Source organism: Hydra vulgaris, chromosome 13 (genome assembly GCF_038396675.1).
Source record: "Hydra vulgaris chromosome 13, alternate assembly HydraT2T_AEP".
Lineage (NCBI taxonomy): Eukaryota > Metazoa > Cnidaria > Hydrozoa > Anthoathecata > Hydridae > Hydra > Hydra vulgaris.
Window position 1 is genome coordinate 55,765,715 of NC_088932.1, and position 25,691 is coordinate 55,791,405.

Genomic DNA, 25,691 nt, shown 5'->3' on the forward strand with positions numbered 1-25,691 from the left:
CAAACAATTGGCGCAAAAACTTCTATAAAAAAAAAATAAAAAAGTTGTTCTTATAAATATGACCTCTACGCCACTCATTAGCCACTCCGCATAAAAATTCGTTTTTGAAAAAAAATTATGAGATTAGCTAAAATAAATAAATATATATATATATATATATATATATATATATATATATATATATATATATATATATATATATATATATATATATATATATATATATATATATGAATGTGTGTGTATATATATACTTGCTGACATTTTTTCATTTATTTTTAACAACATTGTGAATTGTAGTCTGCATTCTTTGTTAAATTAAAAATAATGTTATTAAATATTTTCATTCCATGCCAACTGGACCAAGGTCCAACATTGACCCTCTCAGATTTTGATGAAACTTAGTGGGTTTCTTATTATTAATGAGGAAAGCAGTTCCTGATGAATTCAGCATAAAATCTTTTGTGGTTCATGAGATATGGTCATTTGAAATTTCTGATTTTTCCAAAAATAAAAACTTCATTAACAAAAACATGTTTTGTTCATACTTTGAAGCTCTATATTTTTAAAAACAAAAATTTCAGAAAACTTAATTTTTTTTTTTTATGGTTTACAACTCTCGGCCAACTTTAATAAAACTTTGACATTGAATTCTCGAATGTCACATTTTTTCCATAATGGCTACCTAAAAAACCTAAAAAATTGTTTGCAATTACAAAATGATTTTTGATGATTCAATATACAAAACCTGCAGTTTAAGAAGTGAAAAGACATATTTTTTTAATTTCAAAATCAGAACAATGAAAATTGCCCAAAATGCATTAAAAAAAAAAATTATTGTTGTACTTTAGTTTGTATTATATATTGTAATATAAAATATGTATCAATTTAAAAGTATTTCATAATCAACACTAGAAATAGGTCTTTAATTAAGCCTGAATTAAACTCAGTTTTTAAATACCCTAGCTCTTTCCTGCCCCTCCCCCCTCCCCGTCCATTTACTTTTTAACATGCACATTTTCCCCAGAACTTAAAAAGAAATTGTAATTGAACACAATTCTCCTTACATCATGTGTCTGGTTTTATGTCTGATGTATAAAGTGCCTTTATGCCCAAACACACCACTAAACATACACATATAAAAACTGATGTTTTAATGTCTTAATATAAAACTTATAAGTAGCCTATTAGGCACAACTGAAATGAAAGGCTTTTAGTCTAATATTTCCTAATATTTAATATCATGACTATAAAGTTTATAAAATTCTTCTAATAAATTCACTATTCCACCCCTCCTCATTAATTTGACTTATTTGATTATCATTTTCAAATTTAGATTACAACTTATATGTCAAGTTATAAGAGTTATATGACTTGTTAACACAATGCACAAATTGATTATGTAATAAAGAATATTATTATGTAATAAACAATCAATATATAAAAAATTAAATAAAACAAATCTAACTTATGTCACCATGAACATAATGTATTTGCAGAATGGCATTTTTTTGGTACATCTCATGGAAAGAGTGCTTTTGATGACGCTGGGAGCTCTGTCAAAAGACTTGTAGCAAAGGCATAGTTTACAATCACTTACAGATCCTATCAATATACCTCAGAAAATGTATGATTGGTATTGACAAAATATAAAAGGAATATATTTTCAATACATTTCAAATGATGCCATTGTATTACATTGCATAAAGTTTAAATTGAAAGAATTTTATGCTACTAGTTCAACAATTCCAGGAGAAAGAAACCACCATTGTTTTATGCCACGATCATTATCTTATCATCGTTTTATTTCCACAATTATTACACTAATGTAAATGTTTCTAAAATGCAGCATATGGTTCCACTTGCTTCTCTTTCTCCAGGAATTAATATAGCATGTGTTTATGATGCGAAATGGTTCTTATGGAATATTGTTGATCTGAAGAAAATCAAGATGTTCTTATCAAGCTTATGAAGCAGTCTATTTCCTTAAACTTTCAACTAAGAAACATGGATAAGAATAATCTTTTTATTTTATTTTATTTCTAACTATTTTTTTATTTTAACTACTTTCAACACAATATTTTATTTTTTCTATTTGTAATTATTTTTTTAAGAGAAGCATACAAATACAGTATAAAATTACTAAAACATACACACATTTACATGTTAACATATAACAGTCTTGTTTATTTTTTCATGTTAATATTAAATAAAATTCTAATTGAAAATAAAGTTAAATAGTAAACTTACTAAAATCAGTATCAGTATCTAAAAAATTTCATTCTTATTAAATATTATAATTTTATGGTAAACAAAAAATAATCTTTAAAGAATAAAATGAATTGAATTAACTAGAAAGGGCTAAAGCTCCCTCCAATAGTACTTGAAAAACAAATCTTGCTAAAAAAACGTGTCCTAAAAAAGACTAAGAAAAAAACTGAAACACCATACTAAAAAAAATACTGTACTAAAAAAATACACTGTTCTTAAAAAACTACTTATCCTGTCATTTTAGTACTAACTTCTTCTAAAAAAAGAAATCAGACTAAAAAATTTCTAAACAGACTCAAAAAATTAGAAAAAAACAAAATACCAAACAACAAAAAAACATTAATTTATTTAAACTACTATTAAAAGTTCTAGAAGTTTAAGTTGAAGAATAACTAACAATTGTAATTAAGCCCATTAAACAGTATCGAAGCGCATTAAATTAATAACTTACAAATAATTTGTTTAAAAAATAGTTTTATGTTATAAGTAAATTTAAAAATAGAATTATTATTTTAGATACAAAAAATACAATAAGGTTAAAAAAATTATAATAAAGGAAAATATTAGTTTTAAGTTTTTTATACCTGTTACCTTATTAGTTCTTGTTAAACAGGTTTATTTGATGTCAATAAAACTGCCCAAGAGAAAAAACCGTAATCGTTATAACTAAGGGCATTAAATTAGACTTTCCATAAATAGGTGTAATTTTACACTTTAGCTGATTCTATTTTAACCAATTACATTCTTTGTAACCTTTGTAACTAAGTGCAGTAAACAGTAACTAAGCGCATTAAAAGTTAAAAAAATTCAATATCTTAATATTAATACTATTTATTTGTATTATTATTAAGATAATATTAGTTTTCTTTCTAAATTTTTGAAATTTAAAAAAATTAATATGATTTCTAAATTTTGCAAGTTTATGTCTGTTTCGCACAACTCATGCAGAGTTTAAACTTAACAAAAATGCTAATACCAAATTTTAAGAAGAAAAAAAATTAACATAAGGTGTCCATAACCTTTGTTGAGTTATGCAAAAATCTGATTTTTCATTATTAATTTTTTTTTACAAGATGTTGTTTTTATATTTAACAATATACTTTTGAGAGATGTTATTTTGAGTTATCATCAAAAAAGTTTTGAATTATCATAGAAATTATATGAAACAACCACAATGAAAAGAAACTTTTTACTTATTTAAATTTATTGTTGTTGTTTTTTGTTATTTAAATGTATTGTTTTTATTAAGGTTTAAAAGTCATGGGCCTAATCTTGTTGTGAAAAGAATTATCAATAAAGGGTCAAAAAATGACAGTGAGTGTGAATCAAGTAGTCACTCATGGTATTTAAATGGCAAAAGTACCAGTAAAAGTGCAGTATGTTTAATGTATATCTTTAGAAATTCAATAAAAACTGTTTTGTGTTTTGTTATCATTATCATCAACATCATCGTCATCGTTATCATCATTTGCCATCATCATACATACATGTTAGTGTAACACAATCTCCAAATTTCCTTACTACTAATGGTAGACCTTTACCTTTTTCTCTTGTTGCTACTGACATTTTTGCATGTTGCATAATTGTTTGTTAAAAACAGATACAATTTAACTCATACCACATGTATCACAGGGTGTCTGCCAGATCAGGGAAATCATAAAAAGCAAGGAAAATTCAGGAAATTCAGATATCTGCAAAAAAAAGTTAGGTAATAAATAAGGAAATTGGGTTAAATTTTTAAAAAATCAAGGAGAAATCAGGGAAAATCTTCATCAAACTTATATAACTAAAATAAGTTGTATATCCTACACATAGTTTATTTCATAAAGTTTTTTCGGCAGATAGTTTTATGAATTTCTTTTCATACTTTAAATTTTGGTTGTAGGTGGATAAAAAAGAAATTAAATATGAAGTGGTAAATGACCTTTATTATTTAGACGATACTTTTCAAAGATTTTATATTTTATCAAATTAAATGTTTATTTTTTTGCAATTAGTTTAATTTTCTGAAGTTAAGGGTAACTTTGAATTTAATCAGGGAAAACAGGTAGTGGATTAGGGAAATAACAGGGAAGTCTACTTTAAAATATTGGCAGACACCCTGTATCAAAAACACCATTTAGTTCATATGTATTAAAAGTTCATATGTTTTAAAATATATATGTTTTATTTTTAAAAATACAGTGAACTCCTGATATCTCTAACCCCAGATAACTCAGACTTCCAGTAACATGAAGTACTTTCAAGTTCCCTCTGAACCCTTACTAATACTTTCTCATAAAAATCACTTGATAACTCGAACCCCTGTTAGCTCGAACATTCGCTTTGTTATTCGAACCATTTTATCTGTCCCAGTGGTTAATATTCTTCCAATAACTCGATTTTTAGAAGAAAAACTAAAACAAAATCTTAGTAAAAGTTATTATTTTTCTTTAATTATGTTCAGTTAAGCTTTTTGTCTTCAAGTGCAGCCAGGTTTCCTATCAAAATTAGAAGAAATTAATTTAAACTGTGATAAAGGATCTGCATTGCAATGTAAGCAGTGTTAACAGTTTTGATATTAGATTAGTTTTTAGCATAAGTTATGTTAATGTGCATTGGAAAAATGTAAATAAAAGTCGTGTATTGTGTTGACATTTAAAATAGCTACTGTTGCTGTAAAAAGAATAATTCAGTTTATAATGAAATATGTCGCTCCAAAAAATGCACTGTCAACATGGATCAAAAGTAAAGAAAAATTTTTTGAATGATGATGGCTGGCTTGATCGTTGAAAAAACAGAAATGTTTCTTTCAAGATGGTATATGAAGAGGTTAACTCTTGTATAGCTGAAATGGCTACATCATGAAAGAAACAAACTTCCCTACATTTTTATCTAGGTATAAACTTGATGAAATTTATAATGCGAATGGATTTGGATTATTTTGATAAAATAATCCAAATCCATTGCATTAGATTAAGCATAGGAATTTTATCATCCATTGATAAAATTCCTATGTTTGTAATAGATAAATCAAAATCACCTTGCTGTTTCAAAATAAAAGCTGGGTGAATATCATACTGTTTGAGGAGTGGATATGGGAAGTGGATACAAAGTTTACAAAAAAAAAAAAGAAAGCAATGTTTATAATAGATAAATGCCCAGCACACCAGACAGTTGATAATCTAAAATCTAGTGAGCTCATTTTTTGACCACCAAATATCACATTTAAACTTCAAACAGCTCTTTGAAAGTTTATAACAAATCTTTGGTATTACAAAGACTGGTTATAGCTATTGATGAAAAAAAAGATCTTTCTATTTTTTGATTTTAGATGCAATGAAAATGCTTTTTGCATGGCAAAATATGAAAACCTTCACCATCATTAATTGTTTTTAAAAATCAGAAATTTTGGAAGGTCAACATAAATCTGCCTAATCAGGTGAAGACGATTACTCATTTAAAGAGCTTCAAAATCATATTGAAAAACTTGATAATTTTTACCCTTAAGGTACAAAAGCTGAAGATGTCATAACTCCAGACAAAAAGTTAATGAGCACAGTACCTTTACTAAAAGATAGACAGTTAATAGAAGAAGTAAAACATGTAGTGAATGAACATAATACTGATGGCAAGGAAGATTATGATGATGATAATATAATCGATCCAGTTTGCCCAAAAGTTACTGATATTCGGGATATACTGATATAATTACTCATATACTGCAGTTATAAAGTTACTAAAGTTACTCATATTCGGGAAGCACTGCAAGTTTTATATGACTATATGCCATTCAGTCTTAGTAGTGAATATTTTCAACAAAAGCTCAATGCAATCTCAATTATATTTGATAGAGGCGCGTTTCTTCAAAACTAATACAGAGTGATATTAGAACATTTTTAAATTTATAATGTACTGTTTTACCTTTGATATCAAGACTTTTGATAACTCGAATTGTTTTTACTTATTGGCAAAAGTTTTTTGTTATAGAATGTCCTGATAACTCAAACATTTGCTAACTCAAACTATTTTCTTGGTCCCTTGGAGGTTTGAGATATTGAGAGTTCACTGTATGCTTATATCATGTTTTTTTAGTCCATATGTATTAAAAATAAAAAAAAAACAATCTATAAGTATAGAATGTTATATTACTTGTATATAAAACTTAATTTACAATCTACAGGTTGTTTCAGCAGCTGCTGACTTGAATGTACAAATGAACAACTTATGTCAGTTTTTGCCACAGGTTTTCTTGCATTTTATATTTTTTTACAAAAACAATAAAATTAATTTAAAATTAAAAAAAATATTTATTCCATAGCTTTCATAAGTTGTATTAGGTTTACTTTCAATAATTTTTAGGATAAGGTGAATGAGTTTGCAAAGATGACACCTCAACAGCTTTTAGAAGCAACAGAGAAAGCGGTAAAAAGAGTTTAATAACCTACTTTTTATTTCATTAGATCTGTATTAATAATTTGTCTATTTTTTAAAAACTTGTTTTCAAAAGGTTGGCGAGCCTGGTATGCATGAAAAACATATGGAGCTCATTAATCTTAGTTCTGAATTTCGTAAAATACAGGTTTGTTACACTAATTTTACTGTCGTGTTCTCCATTATTAAGTAGTATTTTGTTAAAGTATAGAAATTTACAAAAAAATCTATAAACAAATACACATTAATAACAAAGTTTTTGAAAAGGTTCCAAATGTGTTTCAACAAAATTATTTTATTTGCATTAAAATATAGAAGTATGTATTAATCTGATTATAAGGGTGTTCCAAAAAGGAGGAAGTTCACTAGAACTGCTATTTAACAGGAAAGTCCTCTTTCTCTTTCCTTACAGATTTCACAAATAAGGCCATATTATAAGGTTATTACATATATGGTTATTCTTTAGAAATGCAATACTCTTATTCTGCAACTTTAAGGGGAGAGACTTGCTTACTAATGTAAATTATATTAAAACTTTGAACAGATTTCTTTGAACAGATTTTACATTGTTACTTTTCTTAGATTTCAGGGACTCTTTTTATTAAATAATAAAAAGAGTCCCTGATATTATTTGGATAATAAAAAAAAAAGTCTTTTTTTTTCTTTTTTGTTTTTCTTACTTCATTCGAATTCATTTCGAATATTAGAAATTCTTTATGCAAAAAGTTAAATGATCTAAATTCTGTTTTAAAAGTTTACAAAAGTTTAAAAAATTTAAAAAAATGGAATTCCATCGGAAAAACAGAAAAGTTGATGAACGTTTTTATAATATAAATTCAACGCAGAAAAAAAAGTTCGCGTCACATGAACGGTGCAAAACAGCTTAAGAATCTATTATTGATCATGAAAAAAAGTGCAAAAAAAGAAAAGCTGACAAATGTTTTGCAGCAGAAAGTTATAAGAATACAAAGTAATAATTTCTGAACCATTGTCTGACATTTTAAATTTAAAAAGTAAATAAATTATAAGGCAGATTGTTCAAGGTAAAACTGAGATATTATATTTGATTTTAGAGAATTTTAGAGAAACATAATTATTCAGTAGTGTTTAGTTACTTTATTTATCCCTTTACCAACATTCTAGAATTTACCCACATACCTTCATTAATTTATTGACCATATAATTTTCCGGGATTTTTGGGATTTTTTATTAGAATAATTTTCTGCGATTTTTATAGAAAAAAATTTCCCGGATTTTCAACAAGTCAAAAACTCATCTATGTAATAGTCACATCCTTTGGCTTGGGCATACTTATGCATCAATTCACTCTATTGTTGAGAAATCAAGTTTGATTCCTTTGGCCATTCTTTATTAAATAGTTTATAGAGAATTAAAGAGACATCTGTTTAATATTGTTGTAAGACTATGAATGGAATATTTTCTGGACTAAAAGGACGTTAAGAGTTTAATTGAAAAATGACTTTAGTATCAGAAGCCGGAGTGATTTGGATATCTGACAATGGATTAACATGTTTAACAGGAATCGCAGGAAAAGTATGGTCATAATTGATACAACCATTAGATTTGAGAGTCAAATTAGATAAAAATAAAGTAAAAACATTAGATTCAAAAGTCGAATTAGATGAAAAGTTCTTTGCAAATAGTTTTGCCTTATCCTTGGAATAGGTAATAAGATCAAGCCCATAAATTAGAGATGGAACATTTGGCTTATCTTTGTTAATGACACTGTTGAATATTTTCTAAAAGTCTCTAGAACCTAACAGTTCACTAGTATCCTATTCTGAAATAGGATACTAGTGAACTGAGAATAATGCAGCTTTGTATTTGACACCTTTTTACATTGATTTTCTTATATCATATTATAATATAAGAAGATAATTATTATTGTGACTAAACTGTTATAAGTTTTCAACCAATAATATTATGCATGTAATTTTTTGCTTTTTCTGTTGACAACTATGGCACAACAAGAGCATTTTATTTTATTTTGTATTTTTTTATACTGAATTTTTATTTTCAGACACAATTTAACTCTAATGATGATATGATATTTTTTAATATGTTCCTATGCATGGCTTTAATTTTTTTTTTAGTATGTTATTATTCAAAGCCTTCATATTTTTTTTTTTAGTATGTTATTATTCAAAGCCTTCATATTTTTTAGTATGTTATTATTCAAAGCCTTCATATTTTTTCATATTTTTTTTGGTTTTAAAGTTGAAAATTAAAATAAAGCAACTTGGAGAGCAATACAAAATTTTTTATAATGATATCAATAATGAAGATTTTTTAATATAGTGTTATCATAAAGATGAGGGATTATTTTTAAAATAATTAAAGATTATTCAAAAAATAATGAAACATCATTCTCAAAATTATATATAAAATTGAAAATATGCTACAAAAAACTATAGCAGGAATAGAAAATTGATTGAACAAAATCATTATTAAATAATTATTTCTGATATTATTTTTAGTCTGATTTTGAGCCATAAATCTGTGCTATCATAACACAAGTGTCTTTTTTTTTTTTGCGCAGAACTAAATACATACAATACCGTTCGTAAGTTACAAAAAAACCTTACAAACATAAACAAAACACATTTTAACTCATAAAAAAAATTAATTAAACTACATTGGTCTACATTGGTCTCATCATAAAGTACTGTGAGAACATAGTTGAGAGAGATATTTTTAAAAGATATATAGTCTTACATTATTAAATTTGTTATTATTTACAAAATAAAATAAACAGAAACATTTTTAAGCAATATCCACTTGTATCGTAAAATAAATAAATTTTTAAATTTTTTTTTTTTTGTTATTCACCTCCTCAAGGCCGAGAAGGCCACTACAGATGAGGAGGCTACTTAATAGTGGTTATAACCCTCTCTCAACTCTATTACTCCGAAACACAAACCTTGACAAACAAGGTAGCTGCGCGGAGAAACAAGTTGAGCGCGGTACTACCGGGGATGTGGTGGGGATTGAACTCGGAACCTCTCACTTATGAAGCGAGCGCTTTACCACTACACCACTACCGCATTGTCAAATAAGATTACTTTTTATTTTTTCTATTCTCATTATTAGTTAAACTTTTAAGCTAAGTGTATTATAAGATATTTTTTCTGTTTTAAAAGTTAATAAATCTATAGTTTTTGAAAATTAATGATTTGATTGAATTTGAACTATCAATTTTTGGTAAGAAAATTTTTTAAACTTTATTTCTCATTTTTTCAAATTAATTATTTTATTTTAGTATTCTTATAAGGTTCATTATTTAAAATGGCAAAAAGAGGGCAGATAAATTTAGAATAACATTTTAAAATTTGGACCCTTCATAATTTATGCTTTTTTAATCGAGAAATTGGTCCACGCTTCAGCATTTCAGAGAGTTGTGTCCGTAAAACAATTAAAAGAAAAGTAGAAATGGGGTCTTTCTGCGATCTTAAAAGAGTAAGGAGACCTCGTTCTACTACGAAAAAAAAGGATAAGTACATAGTAATTAATTCTTTATGAAATCATAGACACACAGCGCCAGATTTAGCAGCTGATTTTAATGAACATCATACCACAAAAATAAATACAACGACGATAAAAAGGCGACTTCTTGAAGTAGGGCTTAGAGGTCGCGTGGCTGTTAAAAAACTACCTCTTACAACTCTCCACAAACAAAAAAGATAAGAGCCTGATTGTAACACAATTGAGTTATTGTGGGATCATTTAGATCGAGAAGTCCAAAATACTCCACCATGGGGTAAAAATGATCTTTGGGAGACAATCCAAAACATATGGAAAAATATTGGTCAGGAATATTTTAAAAAATTGATTGATCGCATGCCACAGATCTGCCAAGCGATAGTCAAAGCTAAAGGTGGCCATTTTAACGAAAAGATGATTTAAATAAAAACATTTTATTTTAGTTATAATTTTTGATACTATTTTTTTTTTTTTTTTTTAAACTAATAAAAGAACATAAAATTATCGATTTGTTTTATTAAAGTCACAAATCAAAATTATTCTGACACATTTTTCTCTTAATATCTGTAGTTGCAGTAGGTGTGTTCAAACTTATGGACGGGAGTGTATCTGTGCTATCATAATCCAATTGGCTTTTTTTTTTCTGCACAGAAATAATTACATATCTATCATATCTATCAGTAAATACATCTCTATCATAATGCAATTGGCATATTTTTTTCTTTACCGAACTTTTAAAGTGTTGAAATAATTAATGCCTTCTTGTTTATAACATAAGTGTATAAATTTGATTACAAAGTTTTGTAGGAGTTTAAAGACTTGAAATGAGGTATACCTTAAAGTTAAAATTGCTAATTTAAGTTAATTTTTTTCCATTTGAATTTCTATTTTTTTTAAATAGATTTTTTATTTATTTTGTATGTAACTTTGCAATGTAATTTGAAAATGTTTCTAAAACAAGAAACATCTTTTATCATCTCGAACATATTGAGTTTCGCATTGTGTGCTTTTAGTAACAAAAAAAAATTGGTATCAGAAAAATTTTTCCAATTTAATTTAATTTTTTCAATTTAATTTAATAATTTACTTTGTATTACAAATATTTCTGTCTGTCTGCATCAATTGATTAATTGATAATAGTTCCAATATAGTAATAAATAGTGTTTGTGTTAAAAAGTCCATTTGTTTAATCACAGTTTGTTTACATACACTGTACATATGCTGTATTATATTGATCACACTGGTTTCCATGGTTATTATTGTGCGCTCAAGCATCTGCATTAACATTTTAGTGAACTAATTGTTTTTACAATTTATAATATTGCGTTTTCATTTCTTAAGGCAAATTTTTTTAAAGTCAAATTTTTTTTAAGTCAAATTTGTCTGAAAAAGAAACAGCTAAAGCAAGAATTGAACAAAGAAATAAACAACTTGAACGAGATGTTCTACGTCATAAAGAAAGAGAAAAATACCAAGAACAAATTAACATGTTACAAAAGAAAAAGCCATGGGTTGTAAGTAAAGAAAAGTTATATGAGTAGTTTTTTTTGTTTTAATTATGTTTTTATATATAAGTTAAATACAAAATTAATAAATACAAGTAATATAGATAACAGATATAAATATATGCATAATAAAATATATATATATATAAAGTGAAAATGTTGCACCTCCCAACCCCTGATCCTGTTCCAATCAACCAAATGAGGAACTGTGAAAAATTTCAGCTCAATCGGACAACTGCAAGGCGACCCTCAAACGCCTTTAAGTTGGAACATAATATGCATAATGATTAATTCCGTTCAAAAGCGGCATACTCTTGTCTATATCGACCATGTTCTTATTTACTACACCAAAAAACTATAAGGCAAAAGCATTTTCATGTACAACAATAACGTCTATAGAATCAAAACATAATGTGAACCAATGAACCTTGATCGTTACTGTTTCATAAGACAGGATTTAATAGCAGTTAGGTACTTTTTATGGTCTCTGGCAATGATCTGTAAAACAAATTGTTTCTCAGTTTTGCCTTTGGTGAGAATGTTATTATAATCCTGAATGAGTTTGACTCCTCTTTCCGCAACATCATTCACAACCACTATTTTCTTAAGTTTTTCAATTCCACTTTTGTAGCCAGGATCATCCTTCCATATTGAAGGGTCTTTGTTCAGAAAATCGGTGCTGAGAGAAAATCTGTTGAAGAATGTTTTGTATCAGGAGTTAACAGAGATGGAAACTCGATGTTTGGAAAGGAAGAAAAGTCTTTTTCGGGAAGAATGTATCTCTTGACTTGATTTTTTGATTTGATCATTAATCAGTTGGCACATGAATAGGAAATCATGATATGGTGCTGTAATTGCTTCTGATGATAGAAACCAGGCTTGAACGTACATTCGAGCAAGGAACATACATATTCTTCTTAAAGAGTTCTTCTCCATATGTGATAACTGAAATTGCCTTTGCCATCCATCTAGCATGACTTACAGCTCCTGGTATACAAAACGATATTCCGTTCTTCGGAATGTCACCAAGAAAGATCATTGTTAACTCCAACAACATTGTTAACTCCTTCTCGGTAATCATCTCTCTGCTGTTTTTGTGTAAAAAGGAGTGTTCAACAAATCCAAGAATGGTAGAGCGGACATCATCAGGCACTTCATTACAACCAGTTATATAAACGTTCTTGTCGAGTTTCTTTTTTGCTTCTCTAAATCTTTTGAAAAGCGCATTGTCCGGAGAAGAAGTTGCACCCATCAGTTACTCCAAACAGCTCCTCAAATCAAACTCAAAAATGTGGTGACAACAAGGGAGGTATAATAGGTCACAATTGAACAATTTTTCTTGGTTTGTACAGGCACCATTTACTTGATCTGTGTTGCTTGCTGTTGTATCACAGCAAATTACCTGAATTTTATCGGTTAAACCCCACTTCTCTACTACTTGATAAGCAGCCATAGCTTGCTCTTCACCTGAAGATGTTTAGATTACAGGGACTCCCAACAATTGCTCCTTGCCTTGAAAAGTTACTATTATTGCCCGGCTATCTACCTTTTCAACACCATTGAGTGCTGGGAGCAGCTTTCCATCCCAGTGTAGCACTAATTATTGGCAATCATTTAGGTTAAAGTTTTACTGAATTTCTAAGTGTCTTCTCTAAATTTTTTTTTAAGGCATTGAAAAGAAGTGCGATTTATCACCAGGTTTTCAGTATCACATCTGAAAGCTTCTGCAGCAGCCATTGATATGTAAACCCCATTTCTGTCAGGAATTTTGCACCTATGAAAAACTTCGGCGAGACGGGGAGTGAAAAATGGCAATGTACCTCCTGTTGTTGGGACTTTTGCTCCTGCTCCTGTTGTTGATATTTGCTGAATGATGGCAGGTGAACTTTCACTGTCGTCACCACTATCAATGTCTTCACTGCTTGATGCTGAATAATCAGTTTTTGATGTAGAAAGCTCATGAGTACCACAATGTTGTTCCATCTCTTCATAAGTCCTTTTTCTCCTGGCAGTTTCCATTGCAGTGCGCTTCAGTGCCCTTTCTTCCTTGTGTTTTAGTTTGTGATCCACACCAAGCATAGACCCTGGATGTCCTTTTTGGCGCTGAAGGATTAAGAAATTCTTATCCTCTTCATTTTTCATCTGTTCCAAAGCTTCTGAATGAGCTATGTCAAACAGATCATCCATATTGTTTACAAAGATATCTCTTTTTTCTTTGTCTTTGTCTGCACCACTTGTCAAATTCTTTTGTAAGCCTTTCCATTCATCATACAGTTTCAGTAACTTCTCAACACAGTGGTCAGTTCTTTTAGTAGGAATTCGTGCTTTTTGCCAAAAAATGGAAACTTCTTGAATCGCCAGTATTGCACTTTCCTTTGTTGTAAGCTTTACAACTCTTACATTGTAGAAGAAATTGCATAAAACTTGCAGGTTTGAAGGCAATTTGGCTCCGACGATTTGATTTGAAATGTAGCCAACAAGACAGACATGAAAATCTTTTTTTAACTTCTGTGACGAACTCCCAGATGAACTTGATGCCATTTTACTGTCTAAAAAGAAGACAATCTAAAAGTCACTTTACACGAGCAGCACAAACAGTTTTGAAAACAGTTTTTAAACTTTTCACTTCAAAAATGACTCTCAGGGCAAAAATTTCAACACTTCATGGACGATGAGGGTCGACTTACAGTTGTCCGATTATGTATATATATTAGGGGTGTCCAAAAAAATAAAATTTTCAAAACGCGAATACACAAGAAGTCAAATTTGCAGTAAATATAAAAAAAATACAATTACAAAAAAAAAATTCCAAAAATATCGACATTTATCTTGTGCTCAAGCGGCAAAAAACTTAAAAAAATGCCTCAAATCGTTCCTTAAATAGTTGTCTTTGAGCGCAAGGTAAATCTCAAAATTTTTTTTTTATGTGATCATAATGGTCCAAATTTTTTTTTAAATTGTTGTGTATCCTTGTTTTTACATAATTAATGTTTAAATTAAATAAATAACAATTATGAAAAAAAAAGGATACACATCAACCTAAAAAAATACTTTAGACCATTATTAATCACATTAGTTAAAATATTTATATAAAATCTTGAGATTTACCTTGCACTCAAAGTAAAATAATTTAGGAACAATTTGGGGCATTTTTCGGGGAATTTTGCCACTTGAGCACAAGGCAATTGTCAATATTTTTGGAGTTTTTTTTATATTTGCTTCAAATTTTGCTTCTTGTGTATTTGTGTTTTGAAAATTTTAATTTTTTTTTTAGTGCATTTAAAATAAAATATTGTTTAATAAGTATTATGTAATTAAGCATTGATAAAATATTAGCAAAAAATCTTTATCAATTTTTATGTTTTTGTTATTAAGGTAAAAAAGTTCATAATTAAAGATTTAAAAAAAAACGTTTTGAAATAATTATTTTTAAATAAACCTGATAAGTTCAAATGACGTAAAAGTGTAATAATTTCATTAATAAACATTTTAAACAAAAGAGCTTCAGTAGTTTTTAAAAAGCTGTTTAAACTTTATATTTTTATTTAAAAACTTTATAAATTAAAACTTTAAATTTTTAATTTTAAATTTTAAATTTTTTAATTAAAATAAAAACTTTTTAATACAGAATATTTTTATAGTTGCGTTTTTAATTTAGAATCTGAAAATATAAAAATACAACTAAATCGAAGTTAAAAAAAAATAGATCCATGCTTATTTAAAACTTAAATTAAATCTTTTTTAACAGTAATAAATATTTATTTGTTTAAATTTGAATGTAACACAAAAACAATTTGAAAAGTATCAAGCTCATTCATTCAAGTTTTAGTTACAAAAGTCTTAATTACAATGGTCTTAACTTATAAACACTTGCTTTCTTGCTTGGGGTTATTTAATTTTTTAACTCAAATTAGAAAAAAATGTTTCACAAATAAGAAGGGCAACGAAGGAACTTTTTAAATATGAAAATATGAAGAAACACAACACAAAATAATGTTTATAAAATAATAAATCATTTCAATAAAATCCTATCTAATATTTTCTGATAAATGTTTAAACCTTAATAAGATAGAGTTAAACAAATTTAGTCAAATACAACATTGTTTTTACCAATTTTTTAGAAAACTTTAAGATTCTACATTAATGATCTTTCCAATAACCTTACATCTAAAGTAGCTCTTTTTGCTGGTGACTCAACTTTATACTCCTGTCTTGTCAAGAAGTCGTTATTTTTTATTACCAACAGCTGATCTTGAATCTGATCTTACTTCTGTAACAGATTGGGGCTCACAGTGGCTTGTAAATTTTAAATCCAACAAAACACCTGTTTCCTTTCTCTATAACTCTTTTCTTGTTTTTCTAGTAACTCACAACTTAATAGTGGTTACTTGCTTACCTTATTGGGAGTGAATCAAAATTATTTAAAAAAAAAAAATTCTTTAAAAGATAAATATCAGAAAAGTAACAGTTGCTGACTATTATTTTTCTGATATGATGTATGACTATTTTCTGATGTATTATGAATGACTATTGTTTTTCTGATGTATTTTGTCAGGTCAGGTTATCCTGCTACTGGTAACATGTAGCCCAGTACAATCTCCTTCATTTCCTGCCTTTTAGGATACACCTTTTTAGGCAAAGGCTAGGAGATGCTAACTATGACTTAAAACACTCCCTGCCTTAGGGCTCTTGGTTGAGTAAAGGCTAGAGATGGTGTCTTGATAAAAATACTCATCTTGGGCAGATGTTAAATGTATCCAGCTACTGTCTTGTAGAAGCCCTCCAAGGCAAAGACTTAAGGAATAAACAGATTCTATCTGTTGACCAGCCTTGCACCCCTTCATCTATTACGCTAGCACAGATGTGTATTTTAATACATTGTTTCCAATTTAGAATGTTGAATGCTGGATCTTGTTGACTTGATGCACCAATTTTGCTTGTGTCTGATTTTATGACTAGGCAACTCATTCTATTATCTCCTAATGAGGGTACAGCTCTAAAACTGAGTTTTATGGTTCTGAGGCTGGCTGTTAGTTAGGTTTCTTGAGCTCTGTGGTAGCTCTCAGAGAGGCTGATTCCATCAACAACTGAAAAATATCAAAGTATTAACAGTGCCATGTTGCGCATGGATGGTGTCCCTGTTTGTACTTTTGGTGTGCAATGCGGAGGCCACATTTGGAGCCCTTTGTTACGGATTTTGCTATGGTTTATTAATAGTAACTGCTTGGGCTATTGAGATATATCATTCACTAATATTCGTGGTCTTTGAAGTAATTTTTCTTCTATTGAGTCATATCTCTTGCAAAGTTCACCACACCTATTTGTTCTTTGTGAGATTAATTTGAGTTCAGCTGTCTAATCTTGTGATCTTAGTGTTTATAGTTATCTTCCTTTAATTCGTAAAGACCCCAAAGTCACATGCTTGGCCTGGGTATTTACGTTTGTAAGAATTCACCCATTTGTCGAGAAACAAGGTTTGAATCCACAGACTATTCTTTTATGTGCTTTCGTTTAGCACCACTTCACTCTATCGCCTTTCTCTTTGTTCTATATCGCTCTCCTTCATCTCAAGCCTGCACTCTTTTTGATGTTGTTTCTGATCATATTGACTAAGCCCTCTCTTTTTATCCATCAGCCAATATTGTTGTTGTTGGTGACTTTAATGCTCATCACACTGAATGTCTTGGCTCTAGTGTCAGTGGCTCTGCAGGTGTTAAAGCCCACAACTTTTGCTTTTCTCAATCTCTAACTCACATAGTCAACTTTCCAGCTCGCTTTCCAGACAATTCAAATCATTTACCTTCTCTACTCAACTTATGCCATGTTTATGATCCTAGTCAGTGCTCAGTTTCTCCACATTTAACCTTAGGTTCTTCTGATCACAGTGTGATCTCTCTAAAACTGTTATCTCATTCTTCATCATCTGAATCCCCCTATCATCGTACCTCTTACACCTACCTTAAAACTGACTGGGACTCTTTCCGTGATTTTCTTTGTGATGGCCCTTGGGTAGAAATCTTTCTTAACGCCAAAGCCCGCTATCCTCAAGTAATGAAATTTCGTATTTCATCACAAAAATTAGGCTCTTGTGACTTCTGGAGAATTTTTAATAGTATCAATAATAAGGGCAAATCTGTAATTCCACCTCTCTTGTATGGTACAGACTTTGTCACCTCACCTAAAGACAAAGCTGAATTGTTTGCTAAGAATTTTTCATCAATATCTCTTGATTCCATTAGTTGCGTTCTACCTGATATAGCCAACAAACAGGTTGATCTGTTGCTTGACATTTGTATCACTCCAGCTTCTGTATCTAAAGTGATTTCCTATTCTATACTATCAAAACTATTCAACAAGTGCTTATCAGAGTCTTGTTTTCCAGCTTGCTGGAAAGCGGCATCTGTTATCCCTATCTTTAAAAATTCTAAAGAGCGATCTGATTCGTCTAAATACTGTCCTGTTAGTCTTCTTCCTATCATTGGCAAGGTTTTTAAATCTTTATTTAACAAACACGTAATCTCTTATCTTGGATCTAATAACTTACTTTCTGATCATCAATATGGATTTTGATCTTCTCATTCTACAGCTGATTTGCTAACAGTAATAACCAATAGGTTTTATCGTGCATTAGATAAAGATGGAGAGGTTAAGGTCATTGCTCTTGACATTTCTAAAGCTTTTGATAAAGTTTGGCATGCTGGTCTTATCCATAAGCCTTCTTACCTACGGTGTATCTGTATCCTTGGCCTAATACTGTTTTTAATTTACATTACCAATCTTCCAGATATTCTCACATCTAAGGTAGCATTGTTTGCTGATGATACTACCATTTATTCTTGTCATGATAAGAAGCCAACACTCTCTGATTGCTGAGGGGGGCCATTTGAGCTTGAAACGGATCTCACTTCTGCTACAGCATAGGGCTCACAGTGGCTGGTGAACTTTAATTCTGATAAAACTCAATTTTTTCAGCCAATCGTTATTGCAATAATTTAGATCTTCCTATATTTATGAATGGTAATGTACTCCATTAGTCATCTACCCTTCATCTTCTCGATTAACTGTGGTAGTGGTGTAGTGGTAGAGCGCTCGCTTCCTAAGCGAGAGGTTCCAAGTTCGATCCCCACCATGTCCCTGGTAGTACTGCGCTCGATTTGTTTATCTTCGCAGCGGCTTTGCTCGTCAAGGTTTGTGTTTTGGAGTTATAGAGTTGAGAGAGGGTTATAACCACAATTAAGTAGCCTCCTCGTCTGTAGTGGCCTTCTGGGCCTTGGGGAGGTGAAAAAAAAAAAAAGACTCTTACATCCTATCTTTTTTTGGAAAACGTATATCAAATCCGTTTCAAAATTAGCATCTAATAAGGTTGCATCTCTTTATCGAGCTTGATACTTTCTAACTCTGGTTTCTATTCCAAATCTTTATAAATCTCAATCCGGCCTTGTATGGAATACTGTTACTATATCTGGGGCGGATCTTCTAATGATGCCCTTTCTCTTTTAGACAAGGTGCAAAAACACATTGTAAACATAATTGGACATGCTCTTGCTGCCTACCTCTAACCATTATTGCATCGTCGTAATGTTGCTTCTCTTTCTTTTTTCTACAGATATTATAATGGCACCGCTCTAAAGAGCTAATGTCTCTTGTGCCATCTACTAAAATTCATTCTTGTGTTACTTGTCATTCAATTAAGTCTCATCCTTTTTCTGTGGCTGTTCCTAAGTGCTCCGAAAACTCTTATTCGTCTAGTTTTTTTCCTCAAACATCAGTTCTTTGGAATTGGAATTTCCTTCATCTTACTTTCCTGATTCATATAATGCGCAATCCTTTAAGTCATCTGTCAATTGTTATCTTGCTCTACAATCTTCATCTTTTCTCTTCCAGTAACTTCTAACTTTAATTAGTGGTTGCTTGCAGCCTTGTTGGAAGTGAAGATATTTAAAAAAAAAACTTGAAATAACATGTTTACTACAAGATGTTTGCTACAAGATGTTTAAAAAAAAAATTTATGATATGATACAAAACGATTACTAAGATATAATCAATTTTTTTGTATTTATAGGGTCATTCCATATGAAATTATTCAGACCATTACACCCTTATGTCTCAGAATTTGTTGATTTTTACCTCTCTTGCAGTCCATATTATAAAAATAGCAAATGTGAAAATTTTAGTTAAAAATACACAAGAGTTCCAGAGATATTGTCAAATAATGCTGCTTATCATTTTAGTGATTATCTGAAGCGACTACAAAGCAACTTTGACACTTAGTATCTTTATAATGGCTTTGGGAAATTTCTTAAAATTTGGTACCCCAATAGATTTTTATTCGAGGAATCCAAAAATAGCACCCTCAAGACTTGATTGTCTCAGGAAATGCCTTGTTTATCCAATTTTGTTCAAAATTATTGACTTGTAAGTTAATGATTTTTGGAGGTGAAATGAAGAATGTGGCCCAAAATCCAGAATAAAAAGTTAATTTGTATATCATTATTTCATTTTAGGTCTACTGAAAAAAAAATAGATTCATTAACTGTCTCTCTAATACTTGATCAATATTTGCATTTAAAAATGGTATCTTTTTAAAAAAATTTAAATTTTGTAAGTAAAGCAATTGAAATGTTTTTTAAAACATTTATTTGAATAAAACACCAAAAAGTGTTATTTTGTGACTAATTTAGAACATTTATATTCATATATCAATGTAGGGCCAGGGTCTCTGACTAACTCTGCCCCCCCCCCTCTCCTTCCCCAATGATCTGTATTTTTTTTTTTTTATACATTAAATGAATTAATAATAAAAAATTATTAAAATAAAAACTAATAACATAAATTTTTTTTAGTTTTACTTTGAGAAACAAACTATTTTCATTATTTCAAATTGGTGAATGCTTACATCCTATTATATCAAAAACAGGCATAAGTTTTGTTAATTTCTTTATAAAGGTTATACTTTACTTGTTTGTATTTTCTTAAAGATGTGAATTTTATTGTTTTTATATTTTTTTGGCAGGTAATAGTATAGATAATAAACTTATTCAATATGAAGAAATGTGACATTTGAAAAAGTCTTTACATTAATTGCCACAAAATTGGATTTTCTTAGGTAATATAAAGATTTCCCTAGACTTGGCAAAATTTTTGCAAGAAAATAATGTTAATGTAAGCCCAGGTTGGAAATTCTGCAGTAAATGTTACAAATAAGCAGTTGAAACTGATGAAGATTTAAATTTACAAAAAGAATGGGAATCAAAAAGTGAGAAAAAAATTAAGTTAGATACTACTATAGAATTGGTTGGAATTTCACCAGTTCAAAACACAGCAAATTGCCTGCAGTAAAACAAAAGTTTGAGAACATTATTGGCAGAGTTGCAAAAATGGTCTCATAAGCATATAATATTAAAGAAACTTTTTTTACAACAGAAATAAAAAGCCAAATTTCAAACAACAACATTAACAATGACCACGATCTAGACATTTTAATGTATGAAATAAAAAAAAATATTCAGAGACTGACTCTTATCGTCATAAAGTGCAAATGTTAACACTTGCACCAAAATCATGGACACGTACAAAAATATCGAGCTACTTTGAGGTGTCTGAGTATCTTGTTCGAATTGCAAAAAAAGTTAAAAATGAGCAAGGAATTTTATCATTGTCCGAAAAAAAAACTGGAAACCCACTTTCACCAGAACCAGTTAATTTAGTGATTAACTTATATCAAAGTGATGAATTTTCAAGAATGATGCCAGGAAAAAAAGATTTCGTAAGTGTTAAGAAAAACTAACATGTTCAAAAAAGATTATTGATGCTCAATCTTAATGAATTACATGTTGCGTTTAAAAAAGACTACCCTAAAATCAAAGTCAGTTTGTTAAAGTTTTGTACGCTTAAACCTAAACGGTGCTTTACAACTAATGCGCCAGGTACTCACGATGTATGTGTATGTACACATCACCAAAATACAAAACTTCTGATTGATGCCATTAGATGGAATAAAAGTTATAAAGATTTTATGGCATTGATTGTTTGTTCTCTTGAAAATGCAGAATGTATGTTGCATTGATGTAACCAATCCCCTGGTATTGAAGCATTAAAAACTTTTTTAGCGCAAGAGTTTATGGACCATGAGCGATATAGCATTCACGCAATGGCAGAGTACTGATCCTACAACACTATTATTACAGTCTTTGCCACTAGATGAATTTAATGATTTATTATGTGACAGCATTGACAACCTTACCACTCATTCATATATTGCAAATACGCAAAGTAGATAATTGAAAACCTGTAAAGAAAATCTTAACCAAAATGAATGCTTAATTTTAGGAGATTTTGCTGAAAATTATCAATATGTTGTTCAGGATGAGGTTCAAAGTTATCACTGGAGCAAAAGTCAATGTTCACTCTTTACAATTGTGCTTTAATTTATATAGGAAAAACTTCTCAAACATAAATCTTTTTGTTACCTTTCAGAAGATGTTGATCATGACACAGGATTTATTTACAAGACTCAGAAGATATAACTAGATATATCAAAGAAAATTTACCTGATGTATTAAGTGTGAAATACTTTTCCGATAGTTGTGCAGCACAATTTAAAAATTTTAAAAACTTTTTCAATCTTTGTCATCACAGTAAAGACTTTGATTTAAGTGCTGAATGGGTATTTTTTGCTACCAGTCATGGTAAATCCCCCTGTGATGGTATTGGTGGGACTGTTAAAAGAGTAGTATGTCAAGAAAGTCTAAAACAAATAACTACTGGGCAGATTTTAGATTATTTTAACGTACTCCTTTTGTAAAGCCAAGATAAATGGACTTTGTTTTAAATTATTTTCAAAAGTTGAAATCAACCAAGCAAGAGTTCAATTAGAAAAAAGATATTTAGGTGGAAGAACAGTTCCTGGCACAAGGACGTATCATCACTTTATTTCAATTGCTTCAAGCACTATTAGTTATAAAAAAACAAGTATTGATAAATGCCCTGAAACATTTGATATCATTCAAAAAAGCAAACATAATAAAGAGATTTCATTAAACATAGAAAAAATTGATGTTTTTATGGCAGATTTTGGTGGGTAGAGATTGCTGAAGATGTAAGTGACCTTGATGGACCAGGTAAAAACTTCTTTTGGCCAATGAGAAATGAGGAGTGTTGGGTGCTCAATTCTGAAGTTATATGCCTATTTTCTAGACCCACAACAATATCAGGACGTACATACAACATATCTGATTTAGATTTGGAGAATATAAGCAGTTAGTTACAAAAAAAAATTAACATTTAAAATTATTTTGTTGCAATTTTATTTACCTGTTTTGCATTTAGAATTTGTCTTTCTTTTTTTCTTTTTTTCAAATCCTTAGATGTAAGGCAATAAAAGAGGGGCAGTTTAAATAATTCCCACTGTCTACCTCATAATGTCAATAACTATATTAGTGTTAATCTATTAAATAATACCATAAAGATATTGATATAAATTAAAATGTTTAAAAACATTTTAGTATCTTTGGTTTTAAAATTTAAAATTTTTAAAATTGTGAAAAGATCTCAGTTTTGAGTGCTTACTTTGAAATAAGAAGTAAATATTTATCGATTTAAAATAATGAAAATAAATTTTATAAGGTTTCTCAAACTTAAACTAAAAAAAAATATATATATATATATGTTTTTAAATTATATTTTAATAATTATTGATTCAATTTATGTAATTAAAAAAAAATTTACCGAGATGGGGGGGGGGGGCAAAGTTAGTCAGAGTCCCCCTGACCCTCCTTTGGCATATGAATATAAATGCCTTAAAATAGTAACTAAATAACACTATTTGGTGTTTTATTCAAATAAATGTTTTAAAAAACATTTCAATTGTTTTACTCACAAAATTTAAATTTTTCTTAAAAGATACCATTTTTAAATGCAAATATTGATCAAGTATTAGAGAGACAATTGATGAATCTATTTTTTTTCAGTAGACCTAAAATGAAATAATGATATACAAATAAACTTTTTATTCTGGATTTTGGGCCACATTCTTCATTTCACCTCCAAAAATCATTAATTTACAAGTCAATAATTTTGAACAAAATTGGATAAACAAGGCATTTTTGCTATTTTTGGATTCCTCCAATAAAAATCTATTAGGGTACCAAATTTTAAGAAATTTCCCAAAGCCATTATAAAGATACTAAGTGTCAAAGTTGCTTTGTAGTCGCTTTAGATAATCACTAAATTGATAAGTCAGCATTATTTGATGATATCTCTGTAACTCATGTGTATTTTTAACTAAAATTTTCGCAGTTGTTATTTTTATAATATGGACTGCAAGTTAGGTAAAAATCAACAAATTCTGAGACGTAAGGGTGTCGAAAATATTTTTTTTGAATGATATACATATATATAAATATTGATATTTAGATAAGTCAGTAAAAACATGTATCTAATTTTTTCTACAACAAATTGTTTCTTCATCAGTAGGTTCATCAAGAAGATAGACTTGTCATTATGTCCAAATTTATAATTATTGGTCAAACTCATCATGATCACTGAAATTATCATTTTTTTATCATATATTATTATTAATATTATTATTATATATTTATTGTTTGTGAATCAACTACACTTCACTACATTTTGCCTCTAAAGAGTTTGACTTTTTGTAAAAAACATCACTGACTGCAAAGTCTACATGCATAACAAAACAGGACAAAGAATGGAACCCAGTAGTACCCCAGAAGATTTTGGAAATAGGAGGTGGCCGGTTCTAGACAAGAATTCAGAAAAGCCTTTCTAGGAAAGAAACATGAAAATTCTTGCTATGATCGAAAAAAACATGATTACTTTTTAGGATAGAATAAATGAAGGATAGAAAAGAAGAAAGAAATACATATATACTTTCTGGCAAAGAAAAATGAAAAACTTGCTAGCAAAGACTTTTTTAGGATAGAAATTGCACAAGTAAAAGTCATTTTCTTTCTAGCAAAGAAAAATGGAAAAACGTACTAGCAAAGAAATTTTAGAAAAGAAGTTTTAAAAACGTGCTAGCAAAGAAATTTTAAGAAAGAATTTGCACGCAATTTGGTAATTACAGTTATGATTTTTAATTGAATAAATGTTAAATAAGTATAATCTAATTCTAACAAAATCTTTGTGAAATAATAAAGATTATCTGAAATTTCTGAATCATTCATCAGTGATTCACTTTTATTATAAATGGTAATTCTGTCCTAGCAAGTTTTTTTGGATTAATGAAATAAAATTCTGTCGTAGCAAGTTTTTTAGATTTTTTTAAATAAAATTCTTTCCTAGCAAGTTTTTCACATTTATTAAATAAAATTCTTTCCAAGCAAGTTGTTTACGTTTATTAAAAAATATTCTTTCTTAGAAAGTATTTCAAGTTTCTTTTCAAAATTTCTGCCAAAAAATATTCTTTTGTAAAAATGCTTTTCTAGTAAGGTTTCTTTATTTCTATCATAAAACATTCTATTCTGAAATTATTCTTTCCTAGTTTTCTATCCTCATTTTATTCTTGTCTAGCATGGCACATCAAATAAGAAGGCTTTGACAAGAAAGAATAAATGCTTCCATTCCTAACCTAACTAATTATCAGAATGATCACAAAATGTAATCATAAGAGATATATTTAATTTTAAATTTTAATTTTGACAAAAATTGTTTGTGTAAAAAAAAGCTCTTTTTTTATTTATTTAAACATTGAAATTTAATTTGTTATCACAGCTCACTAATGAAGCAATCAGTGAAGTGATTAGTGTTTAAATCAAGTCTTAATGTAAACGTTTTGAGAAAATCTATTTTGATCAGACATAACTGATCAAAGTAGCATCCATATTTTGACCTAAGTATACATTTGAAATGACTAATCTTAGTAAGTTTTTTAACTTTGTACTTTTAGCACTCTTCAAATTTCAATTTATTCAATTGTATAATTTAGTAGAAAATGAAAAAAATGGCAAAGCATGATAAACATAAAAAATATTAAAACCA

The 25,691-nt window shown here is 29.0% G+C and overlaps 1 protein-coding gene across 3 annotated transcripts in view; it reads left to right on the forward strand.

Moving 5' to 3' along the window:
- The window catches only part of LOC100203090 (structural maintenance of chromosomes protein 5), a 120,000-nt gene that overhangs the window by 19,654 nt on the left and 74,655 nt on the right, over positions 1 to 25,691 (forward strand). For 2 of the 3 annotated variants that reach the window (XM_065817022.1, XM_065817021.1), the window contains exons 6-10: positions 3,521 to 3,647; positions 6,434 to 6,496; positions 6,613 to 6,675; positions 6,761 to 6,832; positions 11,559 to 11,699. In XM_065817022.1, the coding sequence (XP_065673094.1) occupies positions 3,521 to 3,647; positions 6,434 to 6,496; positions 6,613 to 6,675; positions 6,761 to 6,832; positions 11,559 to 11,699 (466 nt within the window). Of the gene's footprint in view, positions 1 to 3,520; positions 3,659 to 6,433; positions 6,497 to 6,612; positions 6,676 to 6,760; positions 6,833 to 11,558; positions 11,700 to 25,691 lie in introns of all 3 variants that reach the window. The other variant, XM_065817023.1, reaches the window with a different exon arrangement.